General features: G+C 39.2%; 1 protein-coding gene across 2 annotated transcripts in view; it reads right to left on the bottom strand.

Moving 5' to 3' along the window:
• Positions 1–1,082: 1,082 nt before the first annotated feature.
• Positions 1,083–12,188, bottom strand: part of TUSC3 (tumor suppressor candidate 3) — a 245,212-nt gene continuing 234,106 nt past the window's right edge. The window contains exons 10-11 of one of the 2 annotated variants that reach the window (XR_011647748.1): positions 5,432–5,562; positions 1,083–1,362 (exon numbers count right to left, since the gene is read on the bottom strand). Coding sequence is in view for 1 of the 2 variants with exons in the window: in XM_071212625.1 (XP_071068726.1) it covers positions 5,532–5,559 (28 nt within the window). In the remaining variant the exon portion in view is untranslated. Of the gene's footprint in view, positions 1,363–5,431; positions 5,563–12,188 lie in introns of those variants that run through there. The other variant, XM_071212625.1, reaches the window with a different exon arrangement.

Here is a 12,188-nt window from a genome sequence, read left to right on the forward strand (position 1 = left end):
TCCCCTTTCCCCCTGTTGTCTGTTCTCTGTGTCCACTTGCATTCTTGTCATGCAGTACCAGGAAACCGTGGCTTTTTTGGTTGCTCAGCTCTCCAGCGTGCGGGGCCACTCCCCGGCTGGGCGGTGCTCCTTGCACAGCGCACTCCTTGCGCGTGGGGCACCCCTGCGTGGCACGGCACTCCATGCGGGCATCAGCACTGTGTGTGCGCAGCTCACCAGCGGGTCAGGAGGCCCTGGGTTTGAACCCTCGACCTCCGGTGTGGTAGGCGGATGCTCTATCCATTGAGCCACATCCGCTTCCCTGTGTGTCCTATTTTAAAGGGGAATTTCAAAGAGAAGAAAAGAGGCTGAGCCAGGAACCAGCTGACTGGCAAGACAGTCCATCAGCCTTTGAGCCTTTTCCTTTACCTTCGTAATTCGTAGGCTTTATACAACTATAAAATATAAGGTTGCACATCCTTTAGAAGCATATGAATTTGTAAGGAACAAATGAAGTAATTTATGTGTACAACTTTGAAAAAGCGTAGGTGCCCTTATTCTTTGTACCTGCTTGGGTGCAGGGCCTGTGGCTTACTCTTCACCCATGCTAGCATCAGTAGTGCAATTGTATTTTCAGGTTTACATTTTTTTTTTTTAATTTAATTTCCCCCCCTCCCCTGGTTGTCTGTTCTTGGTGTCTATTTGCTGCGTCTTGTTTCTTTGTCTGCTTCTGTTGTCGGCAGCGGCACGGGAAGTGTGGGCGGCGCCATTCCTGGGCAGGCTGCTCTTTCTTTTCACGCTGGGCGGCTTTTCCTCACGGGCGCACTCCTTGCGCCACGCGGGGGACACCCCTGTGTGGCACGGCACTCTTTGCATGCATCAGCACTGCGCATGGCCAGCTCCACACGGGTCAAGGAGGCCCGGGGCTTGAACCGCGGACCTCCCACATGGTAGACGGACGCCCCAACCACTGGGCCAAAGTCCGTTTCCCCAGGTTTACATTTAAGCAGCACACAAAGAGATGGATTTCATCCACCCACTAGCTTTTGAGAACTGATGCCAAGGTAAAATGAAATTCTTTCTCTTTTCATGGGCAACAAGGACTGAGGTTAAGGAAATGTGGACAACAGGAATGTTGTGGAGACAAAGTCTGCCTTTTCTCTTCATTTTATGGGTCACCTTGGTAACACCTACCCAGATCCCCTCAACACCAGAAGAAGGGAGATTGTGATAATGGTGAATTTCCTGTGGTGCAGGCACACTCTCTCTGAGCTATTTTTCTTGATGTAGTTGGAAGTTGGAGTTCTCAAGTAGCTGTAGGTCTACTTCAGATTCTATAGCAGGGCCTCCCTTGGTGTCTTCTGTTCTTTAACGGAAGACTCGCTGAGACAAAAGAGAAAACAAAACAAAAACTTTGTGAAACTTAAAAAAAAAACAAAGAAATATGTGAAATATATATTTTAGGCTTCACAGCCTGCTGGAGGTGGGTCCTGGGCTACTACTTTAAAGAGATAGCAACACAGAGAAAATTTAAATCACTTGTCAATGAGTATAAAAGTATCATAGTTGAAACTGAGTTTTCTTACTCAATTTTTGGCCATCATGTTATTTGCCTTTTTCCCGTAATAGTAATAGCGTTAATCTTGTAGCGATTTATAGAATCCTTTTGGAAGAGACTCTTTAAAATTATAATATCCAAAGAAGGCTTTAAAATAAAATGTATTTTGTAATGGTAGAAAGTAAAACCTTTTCTGATAGCAAACTTTATTTTACATGATACTATAGGTTATTGCCAATTGTATATTGTAGGGATGAGCCAAAAATATTAGTGCAAATACCAGCAGAATATTAAAATTGATTTGAAAATCTAGAACAGTGATGCTAGATTTTAATACTTCTTAAAAACTAGATGAAAATATGGAGAAATTTTAAAAACTAGCTGTGTTGAAACTTACAAATAGGAATAACTAAATATACATGGGCAACTGAGAATTCTAAATCATGCATTTTTAAGCATGGAAGGATTGAACTGTGAAAACAGCACACTGACACATCAAGTACTGCAAGGATGCCTTCCAAAAAATATTTTCTATGTATTTAGAAATGCCCTTCTCTCCCAGAGGAATGGTAAGTCATGTGATCACATTTAAAAAAAAGATATTTACCACTTCATAAAGGAAACTAAAAATATAGGTTGAAGAGGGAAATGCCTGAGGGATGATTGGAAAGAAAAAAAGAAAGTGTGGCAACATGACCATAGGTGGAAATAAGACACCATGAATTAAAAAAAAAAACAAAAAACTTTAAAATGAGGTTGAATCTTGTTTCATAATCAGCTGAAAAGCTGCTCCTGTAAAAACATTCCCCAGTTTGAATTCTACAAGGTTATCTCCGTTTCCATAGTGACAAGCTAAAAGTATTACATAAGGCAGAATCTATTGAGAATTTGAAGAGAAATGAATTATATAAATACAATTTTTCTATACCTAAAAATATACAGTAAAACTTTTAGGAAAACTGAAAAACACAGTTATTAACCTCATATACCATCATTTAATTTGCTTCCCTTTTTCTGCATTGGCTTGATTATCTGACTTTCAACCCTAACCAACCTCTTTACTGTCAGTAAAGCACAATGAAATAGGAAAAAGAGGCAGTTTAGGAGCAATGCCTCCTTCCTTTAGAAGAAATAAACGTTTCTTTTTCACAATATGGCCATCATATGTAACTGGTATAGTGTACCTAATATAGACACTAAAAGTTCAGATGAACGGGCCATCTTCTTGAATGCCATCAGTTATTGATCACCAAAGCATCATTATCTAGCTATACGCATAGTATTTTTTATGTTGTGGTAAAATTCATGTAAAATTTATCATTTTAATAATTTTTAAAGTATACACTTTAGTGACATTCAGTGAATTCATCATGTTTTACAACCTTCACCACCACTATCTTGCTCCAGACCATTTTCAGCACCCCAACAGAAATCCAATACCCATTAAGCAGACTCTGCCTTTTTCTACCCCTCTTCAGTGCCTGGTAACCATTAATCTGCTTTCTGTCTCTATGGATTTGCCAATTCTGGGCATCTCCTAGGAATGGAATCATGCAATATGGGGCATTTTTGTGTGTCTGGCTTCTTTCACTTAGCATATGGTCTCAAGTTTCATCCATGTTATACATACATAATTGTAGCATGTATGATCTTGTTATAGCATTATTCCTTCATTTTAATGGCTGGAAATATCCCTTTGTACAGATATACCATATTTGGTTAGTTATTCATCATGTGATAGACATCTGCATTTTTTTCACTTTTTAGCTATTATGAATAGTGCTGCTATAAACATCATATACAAGTACTTGCTTGAGTAGCTGTTTTCAATACTTTTGGGTATATACCTAGGAGTGGAATTGCTGGGTGTGATGGTTAAGTTCCTGTGTCAGCTTGGCCAGATTCTGGTGTCAGTTGCTTGATCAAACAAACACAGGCCTGATTGTTACTGTGAGGGTATTTCATGGACTTAAATCATTAGTAAGTTGATTTCTAATTTAGCAATCATTATCTATGGCTGATTACAAGGACAGTCAACAAAAGAGATTGTCATCAACAATGACAGACACCTCATTCTATCAGTTGATGACTTTAAAAGAAGAAGTGATGATTTCCGCTGTCAGAAAAGAATTTCCATCTCTACTTCAGCTAACCAGTTTCTCCTTCATTTGAGTTCCCAGCTTATGGCCTGCCCTATGGAATTTGGACTTGCGCATTCCCACAGATGCTCTGTTTCCTTAGAGAACTCCAACTAATACACTGGGTCATATGATACTTCTATGTTTAAATCTTTGAGGAACTGTCAAACTTTTTCTCACATTGGCTATACCATTTTGCTTTCTTACCAGCAATGTATGAGGGTTCCAATTTATCTACATCCTTGCCAACACCTGTTATTTTGCATTTAAATATATATATATGGTGATCCTAGTGGGTGTGAAGTGTTATTTCATTGTCCTTTTGATTTGCATTTCTTTAATAACTAATGATGTTGAGCACCTTATCATTGTTGACCCTTTGTATATCTTCTTTGGAGAAATGTCTATTTGTATCCTTTGCCCATTTTTTAAATTTGTCTTTAGGTTGTGGAGTTATAAGGATTCTTTATACATTCTGGATACTAAACCTTATAGGATATATAATTTGCAAATATTTTCTCTCATTCTGTAGGCTATTGTTTCATTCTCTTGATAGTGTCCTATCATGTACAAAAGTTAAAATAATTTTTTTTTCTTGTGTTGCTTGTGCTTTTGGTATCATATGTAAGAAACCATTGTCAAATCTGAAGTCATGAAGATTTATGCCTATATTTCCTCCTAAGAGTTTATAATTTTAACGTTTATATTTAAGATGTTCATGCAGTTTGAGTTGTATTTTATATATGGTGTGAGGTAGGGGTCCAACTTCATTTTTTTTTTTTAATTTTTAGGAGGTACCAGGGCTTAAACATAGGATATTGTACATGAGAAGCAGGTGCATAATCACTGAGCTACATCCACTCCCCAATGAGAGTTTGTTTTTTCATTTGTTTTTTAGGAGGTATTGTGGCTTGAAACTAGGATCTCATATTTGGGAAGCAGGCTCTCAACAACTTGAGCTATGTCTTCTCCCCCCAACTTCATTGTTTTGGAAGTAGATATCCCTTTGTCTCAGAAGCATTTGTTGAAGCAATTACTTACTTCCCATTGAGTGGTCTTGCAATGTTTGTTAAAAATCAATTTGTCAGAGATGTGCGAGTTTCCTTTTGACTCTGTTTTATTTCATTAATGTATTTGTCTATACTTATGCCAGTACAACACTGTTTTGATTATTGTAGCTGTAGAGTAAGTTTTGAAATTGGAATGTATGTGTTCTTCAACTTTGTTCTTTTTCCAAGATTGTTTCAGTTTTTCAAGGCTAAATATGGAATATCCTCAACTCCATATGAATTTGAGGATTGCCTTTCTCTTTCTGGAAAAAAAAAAGCTTTGAGATCTTGGTAGGGATTATTTGGGAGAATATTGCTATGTTAACAATATTAAGTCTTCTAATGTATGGACACCATTTATTTGGGACCTAAATTCCTTTCATCAAGTTTTGTGGTTTTCAATGTAGAAACCTTTCACCTCCTTGGTTAAATTTATTCCTAGGGTTTTTATTCTTTTAGGATGATGTTATGGATTGAATTGTGTTTCCTCAAGAGGTGTGTTAAAGTCCTAGCCCTGATTCTGTGAGTGTATTTATTTGTAAATGGGATCTTTAAAGGTTGAGATGAGGCCAAATGGGATTAAGGTGGGCCCTAATTCAGTATGACTGGAATCCTTAGAAGAGAGGAAATTTGGACACAAACAGAGTCAGAGAGAAAGATAGATCCTGCCACAAGTCAAAACACACCATGGATTGCTGGCCACTTACCAGACCTCAAGAGAGAAGATGCATGGTCCTGCTGACACCTTCATTTGTGACCTCTAATCTTCAGAACTGTGAGGCGATAAATTTCTGTTGTTTGCTCCAACTAGTCTGTGGTACTTAGTTTGCCAGGGCTGCTATAACAAAGACAGATGCTGTTGTAAATAGAATTGTTGTATTAATTTCCTTTTCAGATTGCTCATCACTAGTATTTAGAAATGCAAATGATTTTTTCATGTCGATCCTGTCTCATGCAACTTTGCTGAATGAGGATCTAAGCCCCTTCTTGATTTAGAGGTGGAGTAGACATGACCATCCCAGAGTCCTCAGGATGAAGGAATAAAATATGGATTGGAGTGGACTTACTGGTATTCTACTATAGACTCTAGCAATGGAAGAAATTATATCATTGATGTGCAGACAGTGTTCAAGGGAGTTGCTGAAGGGAGGGAGAGGGAAAAAGAGGTGTGATATTGGGGCATTTTGGGGACTTGGGGTTGTCCTCAATGATATTACAGGGACAGATGCAGGACATTTATCCTAATGTCTTTAGGTTTTCTATGTACAAGATCATGTCATGTGCAAATAGATATGTTTACTTTTCCCTTTCCAATCTTGATACTTTTCATTTCTTTTTCTTACCTGACTGACCTGACTAGGACCTTCAATACAAGTGGTAAAAGTGGGTATCCTCATCTTATTCTGAGTTTGTGGGGAAAGCTTTCAGTCTTTCAGCACTGATTATGACTGAGTATGATGTTAGCTATGGGATTTTCATAATGCTTCTTAGCAGATTGAGGATGTTTCCTTTTATTCCTAGTTTTCTTACTGTTTTTTATCAAGAAGGGGTGCTGGATTTTGCCATGCTGGGTTTTGCCATACTGGGTTTTGCCAACTACTTTTTTTTTACATGAATTGAGATAATGTGGTTTTTTTCTTCATTATATTAATGTGGTATTGCACATAATTAATTTTCTCATGTTAGTTAAACCACCTGTCCATACCTGGATAAATTCCACAGGATCTTGGAATGTAATTCTTTTTTTTTTTTTTCATTTTAAAAACAATTTATAGAAGTACATCATTCATACATCAGCATATATAAACAATAAGTGTATAGTAAGAGTTGTGAACTTGCAAAACAAACATGCAAAATATATTACAGGGCCCCCATACTTACCCCACCACAAATACTTTGTATTGTTGTGAAACATTTGTAACAAATTAGGAAAGAACATTGTGAAAGTGTTACTACTAACTATGGTCCATATCTTACATCTGGTGTATTTTTCCCCCAACTCATCCTATTATTTTTTTTGTTTATAAACTATATAATTTATCTGAAGTGTACAATCAGTGGCATTTGGTATAATCAAGGAGTTGCACATTCATTACTTCAATCAAATTGGAGCATTTTCATTCCAAAACAAAAAAAACCAAAAACCCACTAATTATAAATCCTAATGATGTGCTTTCACCATTTCTATTCATTTCCAAGTGTTTACAAGCAACTTTTTACCAATTCTGCACAAATTAAACCTCAGCTTTCCATTTTCTAACCACATTCTATTCTGATTTATATTGTAGCTATTAACTCCATGAATTTTCTCATCATATTTAGTTCATAATAGTGAAATCATATTATATTTGTCCTTTTTGTGCCTCTCTTGCTTCTCTCAACATAAGGTCCTCTAGGTCCATCTACATTGTCATAAGCTTCACAACTTCCTTTCTTCTTACAGCTGAATAATATTCTATCATGTGTATATACTGCAGGTCTTAAAAATTTCCATCTTTTTGCAGCTGTGAATAATGTCACTATGAACATCAGTTTGCAGATGTTTGTTCATGTCAGTGCTCCAAATTCTTCTGGGAATATCCCTAGTAGCAGTATTGCCAGGTCACAGGTAGATCTATATTTAACTTTCTTAATATGTTAGTCAGGTTCTCTAGGGAAACAGAACCAACAGGAGATATCTGTAAGTAGTACGAGATTTTATAAAAATTGTCTCATGCAAGTGTGGGGATGCAAAGTTGAAATTGCGTAGGGCAGGCTGCAAACCAGAGGCTCTGAAGAAGGTCCTTGATGGGCTCCCCAGGAGTTACTGGCTATCTGAAGTGGAGATGGGAGTTCTCTCTGTGAATGCTGAAATCCCTTCCCCTTTTAAGGCCTTCAACTGATTGAATGAGACATCACTCACTGCTGACAGCAGTCTCCTCAGTTGATTGTAGATGTAACCAGCCATCTATGCAAATAACTCAGTGATGATTAAGTCCATGAATACCTTTGTATGACATTTACCCCAGTGCTTGCTTGACCAAACTGGGCACCATTACCTGGCCAGTTTGGCCAAGTTGACACATTAGCCTAACCATCACCATCCACCCTTTGAAAACTTGTCAGCCATACACATCGCCTTAAACTATACTTAGTCTCTCTGTATATATGTATCCTATTGTTTTTATTTAATCTTATTTCTGCCTAACAATACTCAACTGTCCAGCATATGACCAGAAATGCACAAAATCCCCCCAGAATAAGGTGTAAGTCCTTGGGTAATATTCACTCTTAAATTTGGCATCATTAAATACAACAGCATGAAACTATTACAACTTATGCCATATGACAAGGGGAAAGGTTAGGGAAGAAAACAAAGATATGTACATACATACTCATAAGAAAACGAGGAAGAAATATTCATGACTGTTACAGTCCTCATTTCACATAGTCGTTGCTCATATTTATAACTACCTTCTTCCACTACCCATTCCATATTCTCTTTACCTTCAGCAGGCACTTCAGCTGGCTGTGGTTCTTTGCTGGGTGGAGTGACACAACACAAGACTTCATTCCTGAGGTTTCTGGGCCATTGTGAGTCCTGGCCAGATTGGGTTGTTGCAGTTTTCCATTGACTTAAATCACATGGTAGTACTAAAAGACACCCTAAAAATCTCCTGTATTCCAGGCAAACTCTTCTTTACCTTCATTGTGTAGGTGCAGTCCTATTTCTCCTTGATAGGATCAATCATCCCAGGCAGTACAGTAAGTCTCTTCTTTGCCTGTTGCTTCAGAGGCACAAGGAGACCAAAATAGCAAGGTGTTATCTTAAGTTCCAGTTCAAAGGTATCTTTGTGTTCCCTGGTGGCTAGCACTCCTCCTTTTGTAACTAAGACTTGTACAGCAGCAAAGCTTAAAGTTGCAGGGAAAGGAAGCAAAAATTTTCCTAGCACATCACTACGGGTAATAGTGAGTGGTGACACTCCCATTTCCACCCCTTGATTCCTGGACCCATGAATCCTGGATATGGGAGAAATAGCATCATAGAGTAGTTGCTGATTTAGAGCATACACAACCTCCTGAAGAACACTGCCCCAGCCCTGCAAGGTATTGCCACCTACTTGGCATCATAATTAAGTCTTCAAAAGCCATTCCATCATTCTGTCAATCCAGCTGCTTCAGGATAATGGAGAACATAGTAAGACCAGTGAATTCCATGAGAATGCCCATTGCCACACATCATTTGGTGTAAGGTGGGTTCCTTGATAAACAGCAATGCTGTGTGAAATACCATAGTGGATAAGACAATTCAATAAGTTCACAGATGGTAGTTTTGGAAGAAGCAATGCATGCAGGGAAGGGAAACCCATATATAGACAATGTGGCTATTCTAGTAAGAACAAATTGCTGCCCCTTCCATGATGGAAGTGGTTCAATATAATCAACCATGTAGCAGGCTGATCACCTTGAGGAAGTTGCCATATCGAGGGCTAAGTATGGGTCTCTGCTGCTGGCAGATTAGGCACTCAGTAGTGGCTGGAGCCAAGTTGGGCTTGGCGAGGGGAAGTCCGTGTTGCTGAGCCCATGCATAACCATTCCTGCCTCCATGGCCACTTTGTTCATGACAGTAGTGGCTGGGAAAAGAGGCTGAGTATTAGATAGACAGTGGGTCATCTTATCCACTTGATTATTAAAATCTTCCTCTGCTGAAATCACCCTCTGGCGAGCATTCACCTGGGACACAAGTATTTTCATGTTGCTGTTGTTTTTTTGCCTAGTAAGAAATGTCTATCCACATATCTCTCCCCCAGACCTTTGTCACCAATTTTTCAATCATGTCCCTTCCAAGTCCCTGACTATCCAATCAAACCATTAGCAACAATCCATGAAATCAGTGAGCGAACACACCTATGGCCATTTCTCCTTCTAAGCAAAATGAACAACCAGGTGCACTGCTCCAAGTTCCACCCACTGAGAGGAATTCCCCTCACCACTGTCCTTCAGGGGCGTCCAGAAAGGGGCTACAGTGCTGTAGCTGTCCATTTTGAGGTGGTACCTGCATATTGTGCAGAACCATCTGTAAACCAGGCCTGAGTTTTCTTTTCCTTCAGTCAACTGATTGTAAGGGACTCCCCAAGAAGCCATAACTATGAGCTGGAAAAGAAAAGTTACTGTGGCAGGAGTGGTGGCCATGGACATTTGGGCCACTTCCTCATGTAACTTGTGCCTTCGGGACCCACTCAAGCCCTATCTCATATATACCACTTCAACCTTATGATGGAGTGCTGATGTGCATCCCCAACTTTATGGTTTAGTGGGTCAGACAATACCTAGCTCATGATAGGTAATTGAGGTCTCATGGTAACTTGGTGGTCCGTGGTTAAGCATTCAGTCTCTAATAAGTCCCAGTAGCAGGCCAAAAGCTGTTCCTCAAAAGGAAAGTAGTTATCTGTAGAGGTGGCAAGGTTTTGCTTCCAAATTCCTAAGGGTCCTACATTGTGATTCTCCTGTTGGGGCCTGCCAAATGCTCCAGACAGCATCTCTATTTGCCACTGACACTTGCAGCATTATTGGATCTGCTGAATCATATGGCCCAAGTGGCAGTGCAGTTTGCACAGCAACCTGCACCTGTGGCAGAACTTCCTCTTGTTCTGGTCCCCACTCAAAACTAGCAGCTTTTCTGGTCAGTTGGTAAATGAGCTGGAGCAGCATACCCAAATGAGGAATGTGTTGTCTCCAAAATCCAAAGAGGCCAACTAAACGTGCTTCTTTTTTGGTTGTAGAAGAGGCCAGATGTAACAGCTTATCCCTCACCTTAGAAGGTGCCCACACCACTGGACATCTAGAAATTTCACTGAGGTGGAAGGCGCCTGTATTTTTTGTTGGATTTATCTCCCATCCTCTGTCATATAAATGCCTTACCAAAAAGTCTAGAGTAATTTCTACTTCTTGCTCACTAGGTCCAATCAGCATGATGTCATCAATATAATGGACAGGTGTGATATATTGTGGGAGGGAGAGATGATCAAGATCCCTGCAGACTTGCAGTCATAGGGCTGCAGAGTTGATATACCCTTGAGGCAGAACAGCAAAGGTATATTGCTGGCCTTGCCAGCTGAAAGCAAACTGTTTCTGGTGATACTTACTAATGGCAATTAAGAAAAAAGGATTCGCCAGATCAATAGTTGCATACCAGTTGTGAGGGGATGTGTTGATTTGCTCAAACAATGATACCACATCTGGAACAGTAGCTGCAATTGGAGTCACCACTGGCTAAGTTTACAATAATTACTGTCATCCTCCAAGATCTGTTTTCTGCATAGGCCAACAAGTTGAGTTGAATGGGAATGTGGTGGGAATCAGAACTCCTTCATCCTTCAAAGCCTTGATGGTGGCACTGATCTCTGCAATCCTTCCAGGAATCCATTAATTGCTTTTGACTTACTATTTTCCTAGGTAGGGGAACTTCTAGTGGCCTCCACTTGGCCTTTCCAACCAAAATAGCCCTCACTCCACAAGTCAGGAATACAAACTGATTCTGCCAGTTACTGAGTATGTCTATTCCAGTTATGCATTCTGGAACTGGGGAAATCACCATAGAATAGGTCCAGGGACCCACTGTGAGATGGACCTGCGCTAAAACTCCATCAATCAATGTGTCTGTCTTTATGCCAATACCATGCTGTCTCAACCACTGTAGCTTCGTAATATACTTAAAGGTTAGGAAGCATGAGTTCTCTGACTACTCTTCCTTTTTAAGGATGTTTTTGGCTATTTGGGACCCCATTCTCTTCAAAATGAATTTGGTAATTGACATTTCTATTTCTATAAAGTTGGTTGTTGGAATTTTATTGGTATTGCATTAATCTATAAAACAACCTAGATAGAATTGACATCTTCACAATGTTTATTCTTCTAATCCATGGACACAGAATGTCCTTCCATTTGTTTGGGTCTTCTTTGATTTCTTTTAGCAGTGTTTTGTAGTTTTCTGAATACAAATCCTTTACATCATTCCTGGTTAAATGAATTCCTAGATATTTGAGTCCCTTTTTTTTTAATTCCTGTTTTAAATGGATTTTTTTTCTTGTTTTCCTCATCTTGCTCATTACTAGTGTATAGAAAGGCTACTGATTTTTGTATGTTGATCTTGCATTCTGCCAATTTGCTGAACTCATTTATTATCTCTAATAGCTTTGTTGTAGATATTTCAGGATTTTCTAAATCTAGGATCAGGTAATCTGAATAGTGAGAGTTTAACGTCCTCTTTTCCAGTTTGGATGCCTTTGACTCTTTTTCTTGCCTAATTGCTCTAGCTGTAACTTCTAGCACAATGTTGATTAGCTGTGGTGACAGTAGGTATCCTTGTCTTTTTCCTGATCTTAGAAGGAAAGCTTTCAACCTTTCCCCATTGAACATGATGTTGGCTGTGGGATTTTCATATATGCCCTTTATTATGTTGAAGAATTCTTCTTCTATACCTAT

Source organism: Dasypus novemcinctus, chromosome 29 (genome assembly GCF_030445035.2).
Source record: "Dasypus novemcinctus isolate mDasNov1 chromosome 29, mDasNov1.1.hap2, whole genome shotgun sequence".
NCBI classification, from domain to species: Eukaryota; Metazoa; Chordata; class Mammalia; order Cingulata; family Dasypodidae; genus Dasypus; species Dasypus novemcinctus.